The 26,390-nt window shown below is 34.6% G+C and overlaps 1 protein-coding gene across 1 annotated transcript in view; it reads right to left on the bottom strand.

The window, feature by feature from the left end:
- Positions 1-943: 943 nt before the first annotated feature.
- LUZP2 (leucine zipper protein 2) overlaps positions 944-26,390 on the bottom strand; it is a 453,962-nt gene continuing 428,515 nt past the window's right edge. Inside the window, exons 9-10 of the mRNA XM_012801823.2 lie at positions 2,105-2,182; positions 944-1,312 (exon numbers count right to left, since the gene is read on the bottom strand). Of these exons, the coding sequence (XP_012657277.1) occupies positions 1,208-1,312; positions 2,105-2,182 (183 nt within the window). The 3' untranslated portion in view covers positions 944-1,207. The remainder of the gene's footprint in view (positions 1,313-2,104; positions 2,183-26,390) is intronic.

Genomic DNA, 26,390 nt, shown 5'->3' with positions numbered 1-26,390 from the left:
ATATTTTTTGTCAACTCTTTTTTGGCTATACTGCGCTCATATCCATTCCGTATAACCAAAGGTTTTATGTGCTTTCCACATTGGCAAACGGGTCTAACAGCGGTAATGAACATATTCAGTGCAAACACCCTAACTGCATCAGTTAACTTACTAATTTGAGTCTGTTAATTTGATGCTCTATCAATGCTATCAATTATTGACATATCAATTTACCTTGCTTATGAGCTATATTCAGATTATTCACAAGTGTATTAATTTTGATAGTAATATTCCTACACAAAACCCCCAACTTCAAAGTTTAACAAGCCCACTGATTATCAAAAAATATGAATCTAGGTCATTGTATCAACATGGCTATTTTACTTTCACCAAATATCCCCTTTGAAATATATATTGTCTGCTTGCATATTTGTATATTGTAGAACACTTCTCCCACCTCACATTACACTATTCGACTTCATAAAAATCATGCCAAACATTTGAAACGACTTCATTCCTAATTTGGAGTAATTCCAGTAGACATACATAGGTACTGAATCTATAAAATTCCCCCAAATGTAATCCATTGTACCAGAAATTTAGTCATTAATTCAAATATTTTGTCTGCATCACGACAAATATATTGAACAAATCCTTGCCAGAATCATCTTGCTATTATTTAGACAAAATAATTATTATTAGTTCAAAATAATATCAATAGTAATAAACACTGCCAAATAAAAGTTTCATTTATGTTGGCACAAACTCCAACATTGAGGAGAAAGACTCCATTTGGCTAATGTGGACCAAGATCTTGATGATATGGTTGTAATTTGTGTTCTAAGAATGCAAAAAAGCCCAGAATACTTTAGCATTCCACAGTTGCTTTCAACAACTCCATCACAGTAGTAACAGATATTCCAAAGAACCCAAGAGAATTAAGTGGCATATTGCATTTGATCTCAAAACAAACCAATTTATATGGGGCAACTCACTAACAACAAGGAAATATTTATGACTGTGGAAATTCATTTCAATTAGGTTATTGCTGAAGGATCATAATTAGCCTGGAATCTTCTGGAAAATTTGTAGACTAATTTATAAAGTTACATAAAATTGTGAAAAAGTTACATGCTTTAGAAATGTAGTATTTCCATCAAGCCTGTGGTCTAAAAAGAGTATGAAGACAATAGCAACTTGATGTTTTTTTAACACAGTTTCTTAATATTTACAGAATTTTTTCTTCTCTATTTGCCATTCCTTCAAAGTTGTTCAGTTGTTTTTCTGGGACTTTTTTCATCTCACATTCAGAACAAGGAGGCATTTGCAATTTCTGTCAAATAATACAGAAAAGACAATTAGGAGAGCCAAAATAAGTATATATTTAAGATCAAAAATAAAACATTCTAACAGAATAGTAATAAAAATTCATGTCTCTCAAAATTATGTTACATACAACTAACGTCAGATAAAAATGGAGCTAATGTAAAGATGTTAATACTTCTACCACATGAAAGAACAAAAATGTTTTACACACAAGTAGAAAGATATTCCAAATATTATTTCGAGAAAATTTGGCAAACCATTCAACTCTGATTGATCTGATCAACAAATTTAAGTATTGTATTAGCTGAAAAAAAAATTTAAAAGCTTTAAAAATCAGTATAATATAATAGATTTGGTCAAATAAAACTAGGACAAACAAAAATTCAGAATCAATCTCTTCACTTGCCCTTGTTTTTTACTTTCTGTGGGTGACAATGTACTTTTTCCCACTCCCTTATGCTCCCCAAATCTTTAATGTCCCTGGACACAGAAGAAATACATGCCTGTTTTTTGATCTTTGTTTATTTTTGTTTTGTTTCCTGGTTCTGGGGAGAGGGATGCAGTGAGGAGGAGATGGAGGGCTCCCCTCACTCTTGACCTTCTCAGGGACTCACAGAGCAAACCAAAAGCTTAGTAGAAGGCAGAGCAGCCATGGAGAAGTTCAAGGGTACCAGGTGGAGGAATGGATTGTATGAGCCAATACAGCATCCTGCTGCAGTTGGAGCAAGGGAGAAAAGCATTGCCACAATGGATACAAGGAGAGTTTTCTGCCATAACAAAAATAAAATAAACAAAATACCTGTGGGAGAACGTCTGATTCTGCAGTGGCATTACTTGGAGGACTCTCTTTGTGCTTCACAGAACAGCTTCTGCCCTCCTAAAAAAGCAGCAGTTGGAAACAAGTCAATGAGATTAAACAAAGAAAGGAAATTTTAAAACTCCTTTGAATTCTCCCCATTGAGAAGATTCCATCTCTTGGATACATGCTGACAGGGCTAGCTAGGGTCAAAATCATCACAATAAAAGTGGAATCCCAAGGAGAAATCAAACATTCATGGTTGGTTTGGGGATCTCAGCGGCATTTATGCCAATCAGCTACTACAAAGAGGTGCAATTCCAATAGAAATTTCTTTCGGTGTCAAATGTTAAAAATGGAATAAAGGACTATAAAACTACCATATTTTGCTGCCTCTAGACTCTAAGATTCGAATATGTCAATGATCTGAGCACCTGCAGGTCCATCAATATTGTAAGCCAGAAAGCAATTTAAATAACATTCTGTCCAGCAAAAAAAAAAAAAAAAACCTCAAAATCTTAAAAAAAAGATAATATTTCTGGAATAAAGATCTTAAATTTACTAACAGAAAATTTCATCTTACTAGTCTTACCAGATTTGAAGACGATCAAGTCTCCCTGGCAGTAAAAACAAAAAGCCTTCCAGCTGGACTTCATTTCCACTCGACCAAGTCTAATATGTTGCATGTCCCTTCTCCTCCAATCCATTCCTCCCTTCTTCTTTCCTTACTGCCTCTTTTTCCTATTCTCTCCCTGTGTTTCTTATTTATTTAAACACCCTTTTTAATTAATGGCAATATATATAGTGTAAGAGTTTGCATTTGTGTGTGTGTGTGCACATGTGATTTCTTGTGATCATTTCCATGTGTAAAACAGAGCCTGAGACTTCAGTAATGGCACGTGGATAGATAACAGGCTCATTCTGAAGTTCAACAAGTCAAATGACTCTTCCTGAAGTCAACCGGCAGTTGGAGATGTAAGCTGCCCTCAAACGTTTAAGATTCTGTGTAGGAAATAACTAAAGAGGATGTATAGAGTATAAGTATTCCAATTCAGATGTAAAGGATATTATTTTTACATATACCCTACTTTCACAACATACAGCTCTTGATGAAACAGACACTGTTTCTTTCTTTATCCTTGCTTGCCTACAGATACTCTACCCACCTTCATGAAAGTCTTTCTTCACTGTGAGACCCTGAAAACCGGATATGCATTTCCTCCATATCCTATGCCTTCCACCACTAGACATCTCAGTCACACTGCCCTATTCTAAGGTACTATGTTTATAACACCTTTAGCATTTAACATCTCTTTTGTATGCATAAGCGTGTCTTGCTCCTCTACAAATGATGAGTTCCTTCAAGAAAGGGGCTGCATTTATCACACCCAGCTCAAAGCTAGACGCCTACTAGATAGTAAGTTATTTATATATAATCTCTAAGTATGATACTGATGCACGGCTGGCTGCACTAAGAGAGCAGTCTAAAATGCAAATCAAAACCACTTTGAGATATCATCATAACTCCAGTAAAAGTAGCTCACATGACAAAATTCCAAAACTATAGATCTTGGCATGGATGTGGAGAAAAGGGAACACTTCTGCACTGCTGATGGGAATGCAAGTTAATATGTCCTTTTTGGAAAGAAGTATATGGAGAATACTCAGGGACCTAAAGGTAGACCTGCCATTGGATCCTGGAATTCCTCTACTAGGTGTATACCCAAAAGACCAAAAATCACTTTATAAAAAAGATATTTGCACCAGATTGTTCATGGCAGCTCAATTCATAACAGCCAAATCAGAGAAGAAGCCTAAGTGCTCATCAACCCATGAATGGATTAATAAATTGTGGTCTATACACCATGGAATATTATGCAGCCTTGAAAAAGATGGAGACTTCACCTCTTTCATTTATATGGATGGAGCTGCAACATATCCTACTTAGTAAAGAATCTCAAGAATGGAGGAAAAATTATCCAATGTATTCAGTACTATTATGAAACCAATTTATAATCACTCACACCTTCATATGAAGAATAGATCACAACTATGGCCCAGGATGAAAGAGGGTGGATGGAAAGGGAGGGGAGAGGTCAGATGGAAGGCAGGTGAATGGTGGAATCACACCTATGGTGCATATTGCAAGGGTACATGTCTATTAAGTATAGAGTATAAATGTCTTAACACAATAATTAAGTAAATGAGGTGAGGTATATATTAACCAGTTCAATGTAAGCATTCCAAATTATATCTGAAATCAGCACATCATACCCCTTAAATGCATTAATGTATACATGATCTACCTCTTTATGATTTAATAAAAAAAATTCTCTAAGTAAATAATGAATGAATAAAAATACGCATAGGTCATGAAAATAGTTAAATACTTTGGAATTTTAAGACATGGCTGTTTCTTTGTATGAAGAGATTTAGGTATATATGATGTGGGCCCACAAAATTTTAACACACAATTGTTTCCTCTAAATAAGTCTACAGTATAAAGGAAAACTGAGACTATAAGGATCAGGAAATACATGAATAGTTGAAACCTCAACCACTTTATTCCACATACTTTTAAGCAGATGTATAGAGGAATTTTCTATACTACCTAAGAGAGGAGAGTATTTTTCTTATATGAGTTTGAGTTAGAACTGGAAACTTACATTTCCCTGGAAAAATTATAATCATTCTGCTTATGCTATAATGAACTAACTGGCTTCTGTTTCAATTCTACTTGCATTCAGACTTTAGAAAATTAACTAAGATAACTACATGACTCAAAAAAAATGGTATACCAAGAAAGCAAGCTGCGTCATTTAGGACTTCCCAACAGCCATTGGGAAAGAGTGGAGTTCACATGTTATAAAAATTTGGGGAAAAACTATTCCTACATCACACTGTAGATTTACTGTCATTCTCCCCGGGGACTTTAATATACAATATCTTTAAGTTTTTATGTTAAATGATGTGTTCACATAATTACTTGAGGAGACTTTAAAAAAGTACTGTAGGGCATTCTGTCCTTACAATCTGGGCTTTGCCTTTTCACTCAGCATACCAGCCATTCTAATGCACATGTGAAATTTAAGATTTGCTTCTTTATAAGACACAAATGCATTATATATCTCAAAGAATGAGATATAACATAAACATGTTCTGATTTGATTTGACCTTAAACTCCCTGCTCAAGATCATTGCCATGGGTAAGATAATACAGGATTTGCAATGGAGTACATTATTTCGCTAAGGTAGCAGAGCAAACTATTTGAGACAAGGCTTTGATCATATGAACAATGAAAACTTATTACATTTCAACATTAAAAAAATGTTGCATGGTTGGAAGACCACTGTACATTTTTTGATACTTTGATCCAATAATGAACACTATCTTTCAAATTACAGTTTCCGTATGTATAGGCATTGTTTAAATTTTACAAGAAGGAATTCATAAAATTCTTAGTGTTCCTCAGGGTAGCAAGGGAGATAAGGTCACATAAGTATATCGTGTATGTATTGTGCCTTAATAATCATCTTATTAAATTGATAGCCATTGTAGAAACAGGAATTCTTTTGGTGAGAATACAAAAGGTAGGTTTATCATAGAGTTTTCTTACTCTGTTGGAAATATGACCCAGAATGTCAAAAAATTGCAGAGAACTGCTGGAATTTAAGGAAAGCAAGAAGAATTTGACTCACTTGCAAAATCATAGTATAAAGAAAGTTTTACTTGTTACTTAAAAGTTATTTGGAATAAAGTAGACTTTGGTTCAAGTTTCAGCTTTGATAATTATTCAGCGGAGATCCTGACCAAGTTATCTTTCTCTGAGCTTTAATTTATTTATCTATAAAATGATCCTATGTCTTCATAGAACTTTTTTTGAATTTTCTTTTTTTTATTGTTTGGAATTCACTGAGGGTAGAAAGAATTAGGTTATACTGATTACATGTGTTAGGCAAAGTCCCTCTTATAATTGTGTCCTGTCCCCAAGAGTTATGCCATACTCCGTGACCTCCCATCCCCCTCCCATCTCCCCTCTACCATCTCCCACCTTTCCCTACCCCTCACCCTGTACTGGATCTTTTTATAGAATTATTTTGAGGGTAAAATTTAAAAAGTACATACAGAATTATTCAACATAGATATTAACAAATAGTAAAAATTTTTCTTTCTCCTATTATTGCTGTTAATGGTAAAAATCAGAAATTGTGATCAGTTGAATGTGACATGATAACCCTTTACATTGGAGAAGCAGCAGGTATGTAATTTGTACACGTAGCAATGAGAAAAGTGTGCTGATGAGACTGGCTGCAAAAATATATACTGTTACTGCTTCGTTGTTACCCAAATATGAAAAGTTATAATTACCTCAAGTAATAAGTGATGTTTTGCTTTGGGAAGAAAAAAATTCAGAAAGTAGAGGTTTTAAGGTTATAGAAAATTGCATTTGTATCCAAAGATTTATCCAATAAAACATGAGCTTGGAGTTACACTGGGGATCACTTAATATAGAATGCTAATGGGTCTACTTCTAGGAAAGTTGCCTTGGAAACAACATAATGCAATTCTTAAAATAAAGCCTCCTCATTTATAAAATCTATATTATAGTGTCAGAGAAAAATTTTCCATAAGGTCACTGAGAAAAGAACAGGCACACGTTGCAACTATAGCCAAGAGTGTTAGTAGTATAGAGAATTTCATAGAAAAACTGTTGGGATAACGTTTGCCAGAGAAAATGGACTTTTATTTTTCCCTTTATGCCCACATAAATGAAATCCAGGCAGTATAATGAGTTACCTTTGTTATCCTTAAACTTCTTGAAGACTAAGAGCCAAAATCAGCTTCAAAAATGGCTTTCTACTTTAATCATTCATGTCACACACATTTATTGAGTTTCTATTATGAGCCCGGCACTGACTTGCTCCAAAAAGGCCATGGAAAAAGACAAAGTCTTTGTTTTTCAATGGATTTTACAGTTGTGAGGAAAAAAAAAATACATAAACAAGAAGATATAATAGAGCATTTCAGGGACTGATAGAGGGTGATGATGTTGGGTATTGTCAGGTCCCACTCAGTGGCAGAGGGACAGTGCAGGCTTTGGATTAACCATCTGGGTCCCAGTCCTAGTTTGTTCACTTACTGATAATCATGGGAAGTTTTATTGCATGGTTTATTACTTTTTCAAATCATTGTGCGAAAACAGAGATATTGGTATGTCACCAACAATTTCTCTAAGAATTAACACAAATTCAATATGCTTAGTGTATTTGATACTTTAGACCAGGGGGCCTCAAACTTTATAAACTGTGGGCCAGTTCACTGTCCCTCAGACCGTTGGAGGGCCAGACTGTGGGCCTCAGGACAAGTTGGCTGCTAATCAGGATGGGCAGCGGTGGCAAAAACACCCGGCGGGCCGGATAAATGTCCTAGGCAGGCTGCATGTGGCCCGCAGGCCGTAGTTTGAGGAAGCTTGCTTTAGACACACACAGGAAACATTTAATTACTTCAGCTGCTTTAATTTTATTTTCATTGTTTTAACTTTATATGCTTTTTCATGATGTATGTTATCATAGGTCACATATATATTTGAAAATAATTAAGAATAATGAATCTTCTTCAACTAGATTGTTATTTACATGTGTACATAGACTACAGCTCTTCAAAGTGATAGGAAAATTCAAAATCGGTATGTTCATTTTCTTACAATCTGAGTTACCTCAGTGAATTTATAACAACAAGTTGCCCCACACGGCCTTTGCTAATTGTGCCAAAAGTGTAAGATGTTCACATGGGCTTCTGTGAATGACTTCCCATCTGCTCGCAAGGCTGAGGCTCTGTTGTTCATCTGGGGAATCTGTCAACCCTGCCACCAGGAAAACTGCAATGTCAAGGCCAAAGGAAAATCCCCTTAGGTGTGAACTAAGGGCCAGCAAAGGAAGTTTATTTAATTTTTTAAAAATTTAGTCAGGTGATTTGTAACTTTGGCCTGCAGTAACACATACACGTATGGCACACACACAGACACTCTTCCAGAACCACTAGAATCAAAGTTACCCAGCACTTTATTATGTTTCTTATTATTTTTTATGAAACACATGCTCATTAAATATTTAAGAGTATATGAAAACAATTATTTGAAAATATATCTTTTAAAACACACATAAAGAACTTCGCTAAAATATTTTGATAGGCAGAATTCTATGATGGCTGCAGGTTTCCCACCTACTGGAACCCAAACCTTGTATCCTACACTTGCCGGGACAGGTCCTCTCTGGCAGGACCTGTGAATACGACAGTGAGTCACCATATATTCAGTTGATTGACTTGGGTTAGTCAGAAGGGAGGCCTTCACATAGCATTTTGAAGTTGTAGCTAACAATATAGTTTTTGACAACATTAAAAAATTTTTTCTTGGGCACTGCCTGTGGCTCAAAGGAGTAGAGCACTGGCCCCATATACCGGAGGTGGTGGGTTCAAACCTTGCCATGGACAAAAAAACTACCAAAAAAAAAATCTTTATTTTAATGTATTTTTGCATAATTCAACTAAGATCACTATGTGAATAGTACACATTACTATTGTACTGAATCATTGTAAGGAATCAGTGAGAAAATTTTCTGGAAAACAAGCTGACTCTTGGTTAATTAAGGCAACTAGTTATTTCTTTATGAAGGAGGAACTGAAGCCTGAGAGCTGGCTAGAGTTTTTTGAGGCAGACTCATGAGAACAAAGAAATCAGACAGGGGGTGAGTGGGAAGAATTCATCAGAAGAAACTAGTGAAGGCAACTGGGATGGGAAATACTTAGGGCTGACTGCAGTAGAGACAGTCCAACAATTTATATGCCGAGCAGTGATGTTTATACTCAGCTTAGCAGTTATTTAGAACCAATTCTATTATAAATAGCCTGTAATAACATGCCCACTTTTCTAAGCTGCTAATGCTTTCTCTATGATGAAATTTAAATACTTTTATGAATAAGACTCTAAAGTTCTCATTTCAAACAATGCTTGCTCAAACAAGCATCAGTACGACTTTCTTCCTTCAGTGAGAGATTCAGTCTGGAATCTATGCCATTTTTTATAAGCATCCCTCTCACTCGCAGCACTTATCAAGGGAGAAACATTTTTCTTCTCTCACCTGGCTGATAAGAAATTGAAACGTGGCTGTATTTGTCAGAAGTTAGGTTTTAATACCCAAATACTATTTGGAATTAGACTTTCATAGCTTATTACATGAGTCTATTTTTAAGTTATAAACCCAAAAGGATAATAACATAAAATTTCCTTTTTAAAATGATTCATAGTCTCTCTTTGCCCGACACTAACATTATACGTATCATTATAGTATGATTAACTTCCTATCACAAGCAATATATCTTATAATTTTATTACTTTAATGATCATGTGTCTCAACCCAACGGATAATAACCTTGAGAATTTTCCATTTACGTGGATTTGCCAGAACCTAAGAAATACAACAAATTTAATGTCTTATAACTCAGAGGACTTTGAGGATTATGTTATCTCAGCTTTGAAAATGAAGTTTGCAGATCACAGCAGCAGACAGTCCTTCTGCGGGTAAAGCTATAAACCATTTTTCATGAAAACAATTCAGCATTTTCTATCATGGCCCCAACTTTCAGAGATCGTGGGGTTTACTCCTTTATTTCTTGACTGGACTGTTGAATTAAACTTTCCAATTCTAACCTCAGCTTTCTCCAGTCCATAATCAGCTCAGCTTCCAGAATTGTCTCCGTAAAATGGAATTCATCATGTCAACTCACTGCATAGAAATCAATCACATCAAGATAAATAAGAAAAATGCCCTGCCCACAAAAATCGGATTTCCCATTAACTACAGAATAAGCACACAACTAATTAGACAGCACATGAAGTTGTTCATAATCAGGCTTTACTTAGAGCCCTTTCCAAATACTTACAACTGCATTTTCAATGGAATAGTCATAAAATTTTACTCATTCTTCATCAAAATTGATGGGTAAATTTACACATGCACATCTTTGCTCAGGCTTTCGTAGGCCCCAAATGATCATAGTCTATTACTACTCATCTTTTAACCCCCCAACTATCCTTTGATGAGTTGTTCAATGATAAATCCTCAAGGATCATAAATCCTATGGTGTTGAAAAACTCTGCATGTTCTTTCCATCCTTCCAACTCTCTTGCCTCCCCTCTGCACCAAGAACCTCATCAGACAATGCTGGAATAAATCAGAATCTGTCTCATCCTCAAATGGCCATTTAATTATGCGTAACTGAGTAAGAAGAGTAGGGAGATTTTTTTCCAGTCACAGAGGAAGCGAAAGGAAATCCCCAAAGAAGATAAAATACTTCCCAGATGTTAAAACATTCTGAAACAGTCCTTTAAACAAAGGTTCACTTGGAAACCTAGAAGGCTTTTAAAGTTAGTACAAAATGCAGGTCCTGTAAATTCTCTTTGCTGTTCCTCTCACTGTTTGTGCCAGTGAAGAAACTGTGACAGAAGATGGAGATGAGTGAAATGGGGAAGCCAAAGACTATTTTCTATCAAGTGAGATGTGATACAGGAGCATGGTTGTCAGACTGTGATGAACCACAGCAAAGAAAGGTTAACAAGACAAATGAATGGGTATTGAATGATTATTTGCTGTTACAAATTCAGACACATAAATCATCGCTTTGACTATTCAATACACACACAAACACAGAATGTCTTTTATTACTGACACGTTCTTTGTGTCATTCTCACACCCTACCTGGGGTAACTGACATGAAATTGTAAATCTTAGGAAGAGAAATAATGTCCTGTTTTATGTAAGAGATTTTATAAGGAATCAGAATAAAATGGGCTAAAGGGTCACACCCATGGGCTAAAGGGTCAGTATTTAGCCAATGTTCAAATTCTTTTTTTTGTTTATTAAATCATAGCTGTATACATTAATGCAGTCATGGGGTACAATGTGCTGGTTTTATATACAGTTTGAAATATTTTCATCAAACTGGTTAACATGGCCTTCATCCCCAAACCATAGGTGCTGGCATGGATGTGAAGAAAAGGGAACACTTCTACACTGCTAGTGGGCATGCAAACTAATACATTCCTTTTGGGAAGATGTTTGGAGAACACTTAGAGAACTAAAAATAGACCTGACATTTGATCCTGCAATTCCTCTACTAGGTATATGTCCAGAAGATCAAACATCACACTATAACAAAGATATTTGTACCAGAATGTTTATTGCAGCCCAATGCATAATTTCTAAGTCATAGAAAAAGCCCAAGTGCCCATCAACCCACAATGTTCAAATTCTTAAATCTACATTCTACTAGCTTTGGAGACTTGGATAAATTACTCAGTTTTCCTCGATCCCAATTTCCCTATTTATATGAGGAACAATTTTACTCACAATATCTGTAAGGGACAATAAGAAAAATATTGAATAGCTGGGCACTGTGGAGGGCGACTGAAGTCCCAGCTACTCAGGAATCTGAGGCAAGAGGATCTCTTGAGCCTTGGGTTGCTGTGAGCTATGACACCATAGCACTCTATCCATAGTGACAAAATGAAACTCACTCTGTCTCAAAAAAAAAAAAAATAATAAATAAATAAATAAAAGAAAGAAAAAAGTAAAAAAAAAGGAAGAAGAAAAAAGAAAAAGCACTTATCTCAGTGCTTCCGAGCTCATTGAGGTCTCAATATACTATAGCATATTTAAGTATAAAGAAAGTAGTCCATGATGACAACAGCAGGTGATTTTAGCAAGGTTCATTCACTTAGACATTAATAAAGATATATTGACCAGGCACAGGGGCTCATGCTGGTATTCCCAGCACTCTGGGAATCTAAGGTCATGAATTGTTTGAGCTCAAGAGTTGGAAATCAGCCTGAGCAAGAGCAAGACTGGCCATCTTTAAAACTGGCCAGGTGTTGTGACGGGCAGCTGTATTCCCATCTACTCATCAGACTGAAGCAAGAGGGTTGCTTGAGCATAAGAATCTGAGGTTGCTGTGAGCTATGACACCATAGCACTCTACTAAGGGCCCCAAAATGAGACTGTGTCTCAAAAAATAAATAAATAAAGATATACTAAGTCATAACTATGACAGGTGCTTTGTGAGTCCCAAATTAGAACAGTAAACAAACCATACAGAATGCATAACCAAAATATCACCAATTGCAAAATCATTAGGCTATTTGAGCAACTTTACCCATATCTCAGTCTTATATATTTAAGAAAAAATCCATGGAATGAATTATGTTCAGTAGAAAGTCAGGAAGTTTTATTTCTAGCTTAGCTATTGGTCTGAGTGTTTGGTTATGATTGTGGTTTTAAATACTAAATTGGTAACCTCAAAAGCTAGAAATTGCCTTCTTTCCAGACAACATTAGACAATTCATCAAATTAAAAATGTCAACAAATGGTCTAGAATTAAGAGGTACCTTTAAATATCTAAAGCGCCATGATCACAAAGGAAGGAAGCTCAGGCACAGTCTATGGTCCTTCAGTGATGTGTCCAGAATGAGAGAGAGGGAGACTGTGTTAATGGAAACAATACTTTTCTTAAATTGGGGGATAGCTCCACAATGGAAGGAATTGGAAATATTTATGTCAAGTTACAATGGTCGCTTTTCTAAGCTATTTTCATGAAATGAATGGGTTCAATCATCTCTGTGGTCTGTGCCGAATTTGAGATTCTGCAGAATTCTGTAAAGTATAGTAAATATGCAAAACTAGTTTTCTTTCAAATTTTGCACAGTAATGTAAAGGTTTAATAAGATTTTCCAACATATGACAATGTTCTATTTTTTTAAATAGCTAAATGAGAAGTTGTTGAAATTTGCTTATTTAAATAAAGAAAATTACACATTATGCATGTTTCTCAAGAGAATCCTTATAAACAAGTGAAAAAAGAGGTAATAAATTAATGACACAGGAGATTTAGAATTAAAAATCAATTATAAAAGAGTAACTATGTGATAAGTAGCACAATATCCATTATCTATTTAAATAGCAATAAATTTCTATAGAATTCTTAATACCAATGATATATTAAAGATGAATACTAACATAGGCCTTATCGGGAAATACAAATTGTATAATATGTTTCTTTTTCCTGAAGGAGAATAATATAATTGAAATGAAAAGAAATAATACAAGATACTATATAGTATGTGGATTTTAAAAGTGTAACCTGGTGGAAAAGGTATGTGCTTTGTAAAAAGGGATACACAGGGATTTATTCAGATTTCATTCTCTTCATGTTTAAAATATATAAAATGGAAGCAATATTTATCATAGAAAATATTTGAAAATAAAAGGAGATAATATGTATCAAATTACCATGGAGTAAGATATATAGGTTTTCCATTTAGGAAACTTGTTATAGAGTCTGGCTCTTTCATGAGTTCCTTGTCTAACTTTGAACCTACAATTCAACTTCTTTGGTTTCCCATGACTCATGTTCACTGTTCACTTATTATGGAAAAGTAATAGTAACCATGGGATTTTTATGAGGGTTTAATAAAAATAAGGAACCTTGAATAAAGCACGTGATGCATTCAGTTTTCAATGGAATGAAGTCCTTCATTAATTTTTTCAGATGCATTTGTATTAATGCAACCATCTTAATGATGATACAAAAAATGGTATGAGTTAATCATGCAAAATATTATAAACAACCACTAACATCATAAACTATATATTATTGTAAAAAACCAAAAATAAACTAAAATTACACATTTTCTCTTGGCTATCACATGATTAAATGGGTTCTCCTCTCTTTTGACACTGTATTTCTTCTCCAATGATGGTGTTAAAAAATAATTGTAGATCTTTTGGAAAATAATTTAATGAGATAGATACAAGGATTTTGAATATTTTCACGATTGAAGGTGCAGTTTTCCATTGATACTCACTGGGGATTGTTTCCAGAATGCTCCACAAATACCAAAATCCATGGACGCTCAAGTCCTTTATTTATAAATTTTAAAAGGAACAGTATTGGCATGTATTCTATACACATCCTTTGATATAGTTTAAATCCTCTCTAGATTACATATGAAGACCTACAAAAAATGTAAGTGCCGTGTAAATAATTGTTATTCATTATTGTTCTTTGTTTCCACCTTTTATTGTTGTACTGATATTTTCATTACAAGTTTTCCAAATGTTTTCAATCCATGGTTGGTTGACTCTGCAGCTGCACAACCCACAGGCATGGAAGGCCAACTGTATTTTAATTTGGAGGATTTTTCTCTCTAAAGAAAATAATTCATAGTTTCAAACCAAACCAAACCGAACAAAATTTAAAAAACATAAAATAGCACTCAGAAAAATAATGGTTGACCATACAAAGGATGACTAATTGCATAATGATAAAATATTAAGATATATTTTATAGTCATAAAATGAAGATTTAGAATGTTTATTAATATGAAAAATACTTAATCTGAAAGCCTATGATACAAAATTTTATAGGTAATGTTATCACAATAATGCAATCTCTTTCTCCTTTTTTTCTTTTTTTTCCTCTTTCCCCCTTTTTATTTCTTTTTCATTTTCCCTTTTCTTAGGGACATGACTCATCTGTCACTTCCTAGGAACATGGTATCATTTATGCAAGTGCTTATTTGTGTATAGTTGGCCAATAGGGTTATTATATGTACAAAAATATATATTTACATGCAAAAAGTGCTTGAAAACTTAAGTTCTTCCCTCCTTAGTAATTTGAAACTCAAATTGTTTTCTTCAATAAAAGAAAAGTTCAGATATCATTTCTCCACATTTATCAGCCTAGCTCATAGCAACTTCTAACTCCCAGGTACAAGTGATCCTCTGGCGTTGGGCTCTTGAGTACCTGGAACTATAGGTGTTTGCCATAACAACCTGCTAATTTTTTTTTTTTTTTAAGTACAGACAGGCTCTCAAGTCTCACTCTTGCTTAGGCTCGTCTCAAACTTCTGAGCTCAAACAATTCTCCTGGCTCTGCCTCTTACAATGCCAGGATTACAGGCATGAGCCACCATGCCCGGTGTAACCAATATAATGTCACTTGGGGAAGAATGGATAGATACATAATGAGTTGTAGTGAATGACTAATTATATAGAAGAATTATTTTCTTTCTTAAAAGGAACGAAACATATCTTAAATAATTATCTTGAAAATTGCACAAAACAGCACAATTAAAGGGTAGCACATATCTCCAAAACACTTCCATCATCTCAATCAAGTAAAATTCAACCTGATTAATAAAGTGCCTAGATATAGAAACTCAAGTAATAAAATATGTAGATTAATAGGGAAATCACACACAAATTCAGATACTTCAATACATAAGCTCACCCATTTAATTATACAGGAAATCTAGGGAGGAGCACAGATGGGTCTCTAAAAATATGAAGTGGGATGATCTCTGAACAGATCTTTATTAAAATAATTAAATGCTTTTTTCTCCTATACACATCTTTGCCAGTACCACTAGAATAACCACTTTATTTCTGTGATTTTTAGCCATGAACTAACATCAGAAAAAAGTTTATATTATGATTACAGAAGCAATCAAACTAACATCAAAGCTATGAAGTCAAAGCGAGCCTTGCAAATTACTTATCTCTCTACAAGAAAAACAACACACTTGGTGGAGGAGACTCTAATACTAGGGTGATTTATTAATTATCAAGATTCCCAATATAATATGGGAAGGACAGACTTAGTATTGGTGACAATGTGGATAAGTTAATGAATATTAAGTTTCCTTGACTTTGGTAGAGAATAAAATTAAACACTAATAGCCAACACAGAGTTTCGGTTAAATGTTAAATTTTGACATTAGAACAGATACTCAAACAAAACAGACTACTGTATTTCAGTAATATTTCAAAAAAATATTTAGTTCAAAAATTACGTAAGGGATCTAATGCCAGAAGAAATTATCAAGAGAGAGAGAAGAAAAAAGATGAATAGGAGGAACCGAAGAAAAAAGGAGGAGAACAAATCAATGGAAACCCCACTAAATATATTGTGATTTTATTCTTTAATGCTTCCAGAATAGTATTTGGGAAACAACTATTTAACCCCATTTTCCCTCAATTATAAAATTGGCATGATGGTGTTTACATTAAAATTGTTGACATCATAGTGGAATGAGTTAACAAATGTATCATAGCAAGAAGAATAAAGGGTAGTCAAAGCCAGGTCAGAATTCGGCTATGACTTGAATATATGTGCCAATGAAAATACGTATTTTGAAATTCCAAAACACAAGGTAATGCTGCGAGGAAGCGGGGCCCTTAGAAGGTGATTAGGTCCTGAAGTTATACCCCTCTTCAGTGAGAGTAATGTCCTTTTAAAAGAGGCCCAAGATCTCACTCCTTCTACCATTTGAAGCTATGAGAGGATGGCTGTCTATGACCAAGTAGACTTTCACCAAATACAAAACCTTCCAGTCTTTGATCAAGGATTTCCTCACCTCTGTAACAGTGAGAAATAAATTGTCATTGTTGTAAACTATCCAGTTTATAGTATTTTGGTATAGCAGACCAAATAGGTTAAGACAAATTGTTTTACCAATATTAGCCGTATTAAGGTGAGAAAGTTACTTCAACTTACTTAGTTTCCGGCTCTTTATAATTAGACTAGGCAACATTTTGACTACCATAATTGGATATTTGAAGAATAGATTAAATTTTTAAAAAGCATACAGAGATTCCTTGCATCTGTTAGATGCTCAATTAATTTGGCTTCTATCTCTCATCTTCCTTCTTTGAGTTTTCATTCTTACAATCAAAAAATCTCTGTCAATAAATGCTTGATTCCTATGACAACGGGAGCACTGATATTCACTTAAATTTGCAATTCTGTGGTCAACATAGTGTTCTTATTATTAGAAAACATTGACATAGCCTTAGAAGTAACATACCTCAACATTATAAAAATGCCATTATGTGACAAACCCACAGCCAGCATTATACTAAATGGGGAAAGTTTAAAGCATTTCCTCCAAGAAGATTAATAAAACAAGCATTCCCATTGCCATGACTTCTATTCAGAATAGTATTGGAAGTCCTAGGTATAAAAATCAGACAAGGGAAAGAAATACAAGGCATCTCAGTAAGGAAAGAAGTCGTCAAACTGTTCCTGTTTGTAGACTATATGACCTTGCATCTAAAAAGTTCTAAAGACCCCACTACAAGATTCTTGCAATTGATAAATGAATTCAGCAAAGTGTCACTTTACAAATACTAAAGCACACAAATCCGTGGCATTTCTCTATACTAATAACAGTCCAGCTGGGAGCTAAGTGAAAGATGGGCTATAAAGAGAATAAAATACATACCAGATATACTTAACCAAAGAAGTGAAAGAACTCTGCAAGGAAAACTACAAAGCATTGGTGTTAAGAAATCACAGACGACACAAACAAATGGGAAAGCATCTCTTGCTCATGAATTGGGAGAATCAGCATCACTCAAATGTTCAGGCTGCCTAAAATGCTTTATATATTCAATTCTCATGGAAACACTGTCTTATTTCACATATCCAGAAAAAATAAACTCAAGCTTCATTTGGAACTAATAAAAACCTCCAAATGGCCAAAGTTATCCTAATTTTAAAAGTCCGGAGGCATCACATCTGACTACAAATTAAAATGCAAGGGTATAGTAAACAAAACAGTATGATATTGGCATAAAAGTGGAAACAGAATAATGGAAAAAAATGAGGACCCAGAAACAAAATCATAGAGGTACAACCAACTAATCTTCAACAAAGCAGACAATAACATACACTGGGGAAAAGAAACCTTTTTAATTAATGATGTTCAGAAAATTGGGATATCCATTTTCAGGAGAAACATGGCCCTTCTCACTTCCTTATATGAAAATTAATTCAAGATCTATACAAACTTTACATAAGGCATAAAAGTATAAAAACTTCTAGAATAAAACATAGGCATAAGCCTAGGTAAAGACTACAAAGGCAAATACAGTAAACAGCAAAGCCAAAAATAAATAAATGGCACTTACTTAAGTTAATAAGCTTCTAAACAGCAAAGGAAATAATCAAGAGTGAATAGTCAACCTAAAGAATGGGAGAAAACGTTTCTAACAAGGGACTAATGTCCAGAATCGACAAAGAACTAAAACAAATCGGCAAGAGAAAAATAACCCCTTTAAAAAGTGGGCGCCAAGCAAGAAGTGGCAGCTGAGCTCGGTTAACTCTCAGAACCATAAAATATAATCAGTATAAAAGCCACAGAAAATTAAATAAAAAGTGGGCAAAAGACATAAACACAATGGGTGGCGCCTGTGGCTCCAAGAGGTAGGGCCCTAGCCCTGTATGCTGGAGGTGGCGTGTTTAAACCCAGCCCCGGACAAAAACTGCAAAAACTGAAAAAAAAAAAAAAAAAAAAAAAAAAAAAAAACATGAATGCAAGATGTTCAAAAGAAGATAGACGAATGGCCAGTAAATGTTTGACAAAAAGAATGTACAGAGTTATGATTTAATAAAAACTTTAAAAAAACTGAAAAAAAAAAAAAAAGACACATGCGCTTGAATGTTTCCAGCAGAACAGTTCACAATTGCAAAGATAGGGGGAGGTCATGGTGTGTGACACACCTTTTGGGGACTTTACCTAACAAATTCAATCAATGAATCAATGAATCCCCAACAATAAAAAAACCGGGAAACAACCTGAGCACCCATCAGTTTGAGAATGGGTAAAACAGCACTACTTGGAGTCTCCTCACACCCCAAAGGGAATGAACCACAGCAGGTCGCAGCAGCTTAAGTGGAACTGAAGACTATTACCCTAGATGAAGTCTTTCAGGAATTGAAAACCAACCACTACATGTCCTCACTAATAAGTGGGAACTGAATGAACTGTGTATGTGGGAACAAGGAGAATAAAGGTCATTTGAAACCAAGAATGAGGGTGGTGGTGAAAGGGCAGTGTGGGGTGAAAACTTACCTGAGGGATACGAGGCACACTAACTGGGCAATGGACACACTTATAACATTGGCTCAAACTGTAAAAAATCAATTTATGTAAGCAAATATTTTTATACTCATAATATTCTGAAATAAAAAATAAATAAATAACAAATGAAATCCTAAGGGGGGAAAATTTCCTATTGGGTACAGTGAGCAGTATTCTAATGATGGGCACACCAGAAACCCTGACTCAGCCTTATATACGTTATCAAGGTTTCAAAAGCATTTATACCCCTTAATATTTGGAAACAGAAATACAAATCTTCACATCGCCAAAAATGTGCTGCAGTTTCACTTTGTGTGGTTTCCGGTTGTGTGTTTCTTTCCTTCCCTCCTTTTGTGTTCATGATTTAATAGGGTAAGAAAAAGTTCTCATGAATCAACCATTCATTCTTCTTGAGTAACTTTAACCTTGAAGCGTTCTGCTTATTCCTTATTTTTCCTTTCTCGAGCCATGAACATCAGATCAATTCATCTAACGTAACTTAAGCAGTCAGATGCATCAGAAGATTGCCACTAAGAAACAATAATATATTTGGCTTCAATGCAAATATCCTACTTGAAAATTATGAAAATAAAGTGGTATATTTAGAATGACTTTTTCATAAGGACGTGGGAATTATTTATGAAAATAAAGTGGCCTATTTAGAATGACTGTTTCATAAGGACATGATGACTGAATTAATAATCAATGGAACAACTACAAAAACAGAATGCTCTGCTTGATTATAGTCTATTACTGCTACACTCTGAAATAAAGACTAAAACTAAGAATTGAAGCAGATGGAATGATTTATCAGTGATTCATTTGTCAAGACTTCCTTCAGCTTGTAACTTTGACCTTGCCAATTGCTTTATCTTTGTTATCAGAATTAAACAATTCTTTCTACTTCACAAGAGATTTTTATTTCTACTAACCTTTTTCTAAAAGGTTAAAATGGCCCAGGATAATGACTGTAAAAGCACATGTGGGCAACATGAGATTCTACAAACAAAAAATATCTATAACAGATAAAAAACATCCAGTATATTCTGCATATTTAATGAAAGCGTGGAACATGCTAGAGGCTAAACATAAGCACCACTTTTAGAATATTCCAAAGGGAAAAAAATGGAGTTAAGTACCAAGTTACTTAAAAACATGAATGCATTTGATTAAGTGTTTTTGTGATTCTACTTTGTATAGGAAAGGGATCTGTCATGGTTATTACAGAATCATGTTTTTATACCACTTTATTATTTAAAATTTCAGAAATGGAAAAGTGAGAAGTTGATAGATTGAAAATGTAACATTGAATTAATGTGATGACATGGAATTCAGTTGTCAGAGGTAATGGCAGGAATGGCAGACAAGGAGGGAAGAGGGATTTTTTTCTTTGCAGTTTTGGCTGGACCTGGGTTTGAACCCGCCATCTCTGGCATATGGGGCTGGCGCCTTACTACTTTGAGCCACAGGCAGCACCTGGGAGGAAAGTTTTGAGACCAACGTTTCCTAAGCAGGAACCTCTAGGGAATTCTCAGCCCTTCCCTGAAACTTAATTTACAATACAGGCATTTTCATAGTCTCCACTACAGATTGCTTATTCTCTAACTCAAAATTAGAATCTAATACAAATAAGCAAAATACAAAGTTTACTGTGATAACAAATAAAACATAGGGGGCTCCGAAGGAGGGCGCCCTTGAGGGTCTTGCAGGGAGATAGGTGGAGCCAAGGAATCATTGATCAGATTAAGTTCTGGGTTTCACATCACCATTTGGCCAACATACATATTATAAATATTGTTACTGGGTAATTTGTATTTTCCAAATAGGTTAACCATTATTCTTAAGGTTTCTGTATTGTTTCTGGAAAGAAATTATAATTACGTTCACATTTTTGCAAGCTTTCAATTAAGATGTTACCGAAAAATAAACGTGGAGATTTATACATGGAAATACAAGCACACAATTCTTCTGAAGACCTTTGGAGATTATTTATAATCCCTGCATTATTTGGAGGCATGCCTGATCCTTCTTGAAAAATATTACAGCAGCACAATAAAGAATGATTCAGATAAAGCTGACCTCTTCAGATGGTCTGATGGAGTGTAGCCCAGAATAGCAACCGCATGTGGTCTTTCAGCCCGATTACAGTAGGGCGTGACTCACTGAGAAAATTTTGTTAAGCAAGCATCTGCCCAACTCATCTGGGCCATCAAGTACCTCACAGTGAATGCTGGATGGACCAGTCAACTAGGATTTCATAAATCTTTCCCAAATTGGTTTTAACATGAAAAAAAAAAAAACTGGCATAATTTTCTATTCACAGCTCTAAAATGTATTTTCTGTGCATTTCATTCTTTCATTACCCTAGTCAATGCTTTGCTGTTGAATGGACTCCCTTTGGTGAGGGACTTGCAAGCAGATGTAATGGCAGGAAATCCAGCCAGTGTCCCAGTGCCAAATGTCAGCCATCTTGGTTTTGCATTTTCTCAGCACAGTCAGAAAAATTAAATGTTTTCTACTTATAGGAGTTAGAAACATTGCAAAACACTTTTACATTGAGCATTGACTCTTAATCCCTGAGTGGAAATTAAAATAAAATGTTCAATGTCTTTAATTCTTCAACTGCTATTAAACAATATGAGGCACATTTGCAAGCTGCAGGAAACTGATATGGAGTAAATATACCCTTTGTTTTCTCCATGTGGGTCCAATATTATCATGTAAGCAAAGCTGCTGTTTAGAGTAATTTAAACATATCACAAACTGATAGTCAAATGTTACTAAGCCTTTTGTGATCCATTTCAAGTTAGTTTTAAGTCTAATTTAAAATGAGCAGGAATTGCAGAGACCATGTCCTACGTGACTGTGCCTAGCTTCCACAGCGCATCAGCAGATGATGGCATAAACTCACAAAGATACCTAAAATTAGTCATTGTCTTTAACTCAAGTTTGAGTCTTTGACTATAGACTTTTTTGAGACTTTTAATATTAAAAGTACAGAACAGCTTTCCAAGAAGGAATTAATAAGGACATCAGCACTGTGGTTGAACACAGTAAATTTAATATCTATAACATATATTCCATGATAACAAACTTGTAAGAAATCAACAACAAAGTTTCTCAAGGTGTTTAACATGAAATTATCTATCTATAGAAGTAATTCCAGGGGAGTTTATTAAAATATTACACGTTTGCAGGCTCTGCTCCAGACTTTCTGATTAATAATACGTAGGAGTGGATCCAGAGCATAAGCATTTCCCAGTTGACATGGTGATTTTTAGCCATGCTAAAGTTTTTAAATTGTTTATCTACCTTATAGTGATAAGGAATCTGAATAATGAAGTCACTTTCCAGAGTGACAAGTTAATAAACAGCAACATTGGCCCTCAAATCTAGGTTTTATATACTTGCCATGCGCTCTCTCCTATTACCCAGTCTCAGGTGTGACCCACAGAAATCAATATGTAGCACTGGCTATGTACTGAGAGATGGAAGTTCTTAGTGAAGTTGATGAACACCATAGATTTTTAGACTTGATAAGGATGCCAACACGATCCTTCTATTCATCTATACAAATGCTTAATTTCCAGGCTACAGTCCAGAAGGAATATATTTCATTATTCTGCCATATAGAATGTCATCCATTTGCTGATTCTATCTACAGATACTTTTGTAAGTTTATTTTTATATTTGACTAAAATGTTAGTCTTCATATAACTGCTTCCACCAGCTACAGCTAATTCTCCCACACTTCATAAAGCTACGCCTCCTTTCAAATTAATTTTTTTAAGGATGCATTTATCATCTTTTAATTTTTCCCATTTTACAAATGCATTAATGCAGTGCAAATATATAGAGAGAGGTTTCATGAGAGAGGTATTACAGCTCTGTCTAAGGGATTGGAAAGTACTTATTATTGACAGCTTGTTGGGACAGTAACATACTGAGGGTTGAACTGATCCTTTCAACAAATTGTGTTAGGCAACAAGTATTCATCTGTCCTTTCCAGTGGAAGAAAAGGAAACGGGAAGGGGTTAAACATGGATGATTACACAGATGGAAACTGGTTGAGGCATTCTACCTTTGTTCTTTAGCCCTCTACTCAAGCTTTAGTAGACACACTTCATTTGTCATTGTTGAGCTTACCAGTGTTATTTCCAGAAAGGAACATAATTTATACGTCTAGACTGATGAACGAAATTAGATAAAAGATTTATCTCACTTATTCTCTCTGCAGCATCGTAATTACTTGAAATCAACAATGCTACTCCATGTGCATGATTTGCAAATCTCATCACAGTTTGACTCAGAGCTCATAGTCATTTAAAAACTTTTAATCAGATACAAAATTCATACACAAAAATTACTTGTGTTCCTGCATACTAGCTGTTCAAAATCTGGAAATAAACGCTTAAACGCTAAATTCACAATTAGATAAAAAAAGAATACATTACTCAGGAATAATGAATGCAAAAGAAATATAAGAGTTGTGCATTGGAAAGGTTTAAAATAGTACTGAAGGAAATTTTAAAAGATCTAAGTAATTGCAGGGAGATATCATATTGATGGATTGAAAGAATCAGTATTATTAAGATAATATTTCTTCTCAAGTTTGTCTCTGGATAATGTGCAATCCCTATCAAATTTCCAGCAGACTTTTTCACTGAAATTGACAATCTTGTCCTATTATTTATAAAGAAATTTAAGAAACTGAGAAGAGTTAATAAAATCTTAAACAGTAGGAACAAAGTCAAAGCATTTTAACACCCCAATTTCACCATGTATTATAAAGCTACATTATTAGAGACAGTATGGTACTGGTACAAGGATAGACACAGATCAATAAAGCAAAATTGAAAGTTCAGGAATCTATTCAAATATGTGATCAATTAGTTCTTGACAAATGTGCTAAAGTAGTTCAATAGAAAAAGGATATTAGAAAAAAAATGTTGGAAATATTGGGACAACTGAATATCAATATGAAAATAATCAATGAAGAACCTTACCTAGTACCACCTGCAAAAAGGGACTACAAATAGATGGTTGATTTTGATGTAAAAAATGAAACAATAAAAAAAGCATAAGAAAATGATCTTAGTATTTGTGCACCAGGTAAATTTTTCGAGATTAAAAAATATCATAAACAGTAAAAGAAAAATGATGAACTGAATTTTATTGAAATTAACAACTTCTGTATTTCAAAAGACATTATTCAGGACTTTAGGTTCCTGCTCCAACACAGAAAAAACTCAGAAGTTACCACTTAAACCCTCATAACAACAACAGAAAAAAAAAATTGAACATACTGATAATCAATACTTTTCCTTGAAATCAGACACTTTAGGTTACAGGAAAAACTGCCACTCCCAACACTTAAGAGACAGGAGAAAACACAGGATGCCATCTAGACATTTCTCCTGAAGACAGACCACCGAAGGCAGTAGCTGACAGGAACACATGGAAAGTACATTTAATAAATTCCTGGAGTCTGAATATGTGCTACTATGAAAGATGAAAACTCCTCAGGGCCTATTCTAGGGAGCAAGTACACGACCGAGGCTTACACCATTTGGAGCCCTTTAGGATTTTAGCGGTGAAGAGAAGAGAAGAGAAACACTCACTGCTCATGTTGGGTCAGAAAGATGGGGAAAGTCACATTTATAATTATGCTTAGGGGAAGAAGTAACTAATTTGAAATAAATTCAGAGCATCTCTACAACTAAGATGTTACCAGCAAGGGAAAAGATCACTAGAGGTGATGTGAGAGAGAGAAAAGGACTCAACCTGAGGCCAACCTGAGCTTCCAATTCAATTTACCAAGAGAAATAAAAAAGGAAAAACTGAGAAGCACCATATGGGTTGCAGCTCATAGATTTTGTTCACAAATAGACTGAAATCTAATGAAAGGCTCATAAAATAATTTCTGCACATACTTCATCACATAGAAACGTGAACAGGGTTTCCATATAATAACAGTAATAATACTTAATAACATTTGCAGACTCAGACTCTCTTTAAAAGGGAAATGGCAAAACAATTCTAAGGAGAGATTAAAAAAAAAGGGGTGGCACCTGTGGCTCAAAGGTGTAGGGTGCCAGCCTCATATGCCGGAGGTACTGGGTTCGAACTCAAACCCAGCCCCAACCAAAAACTTAAAAAAAAAAAAAAAGGTTGACAAAAACAATGACACCAAAAGAAATTAAAGTCTTTGACATCTACTAAACAAAATCACCTTAATTTCTAGCTTGATAAACATAAAACATCATAACAAATTTTTATCCACCTCAGTTCCTATTACCCTGCACATTTTGTATTACATCAGTTAAAAAACTAGAGATATTATAAAATTCAGCACAAATACCCAATGTGACGTGAGAAAGTAACCAAAAGAATCAGATTCAGACATGCCACAGTTATTGGAATTATCACAGTGGAAATTTGAAAATAACTGTAATTAATATACTAAGGGCATTGAGAGAAAAAGTGAATAAGATGCATAAAATTGTGATGTAAATATAGAAATGGAAAATCTAAGAATCAAAGCAATGCTGTAAGTCCAAAACACTGTAACAGAAATGAAGAGTGCCCTAAATGTCCACATTTAAGAACCCAGTGGAAGTAGTTAATTTGAAGTTATGTTAATCATGTTATGTTGATTAACATAACTTCAAATTGAGCATGGTTAGATATATGTCAAAGAAAAGGAGTTTAAAAATGACAAAACATCCAAGGTATAGGGAACAATTATAAAGAGCGTCTATCATATGGGCTATGGATTTAACAATGACAAACCAGGGAAGACAAAAGGAACAAAAAATGCGAATTGTCTAACATAATGATAAAAACCAACCGTAAAAAACAGGCTTGAATATTATAGAACAAACATGTGCGATACCTCCAAGATTGTCCTTCAGCATACTATATTCAAACTACATAAAACCACAGATAAAGAAATATCTTCACAGAATCCAGAGACAAAAACTTTCCGATGAGAACTACATTGGATTTCTACTTAGAAAATCATGTAATCCAGAGAAGAGTGAAGTATTTAGTGTTGAAATCAGCAAGAAAACACCTCCCACACCAATCTAGAAACTATATCCAGCAAAATTATCCTTCAAAAATGAGTAAGATAAAACAAACACTGAAGAAATTTGTTACCAATATACTGCCCTTTCTAGAAGTGCAGAAAGTTCTTCAGAGAGAAGGAAAAATTATATAGATCAGAAACTGATCTACCAGAAGAGAGAAAGAGCACTGAAGAAGAAATAAAGAAAGATAAAACAGGGTGGCACCTGTGGCTCAAAGGA

This window comes from Otolemur garnettii, unplaced genomic scaffold (genome assembly GCF_000181295.1).
Source record: "Otolemur garnettii isolate 467f Iridium unplaced genomic scaffold, OtoGar3 scaffold00001, whole genome shotgun sequence".
NCBI classification, from domain to species: domain Eukaryota; kingdom Metazoa; phylum Chordata; class Mammalia; order Primates; family Galagidae; genus Otolemur; species Otolemur garnettii.
This window is presented reverse-complemented; position numbering and strand designations above follow the sequence as displayed.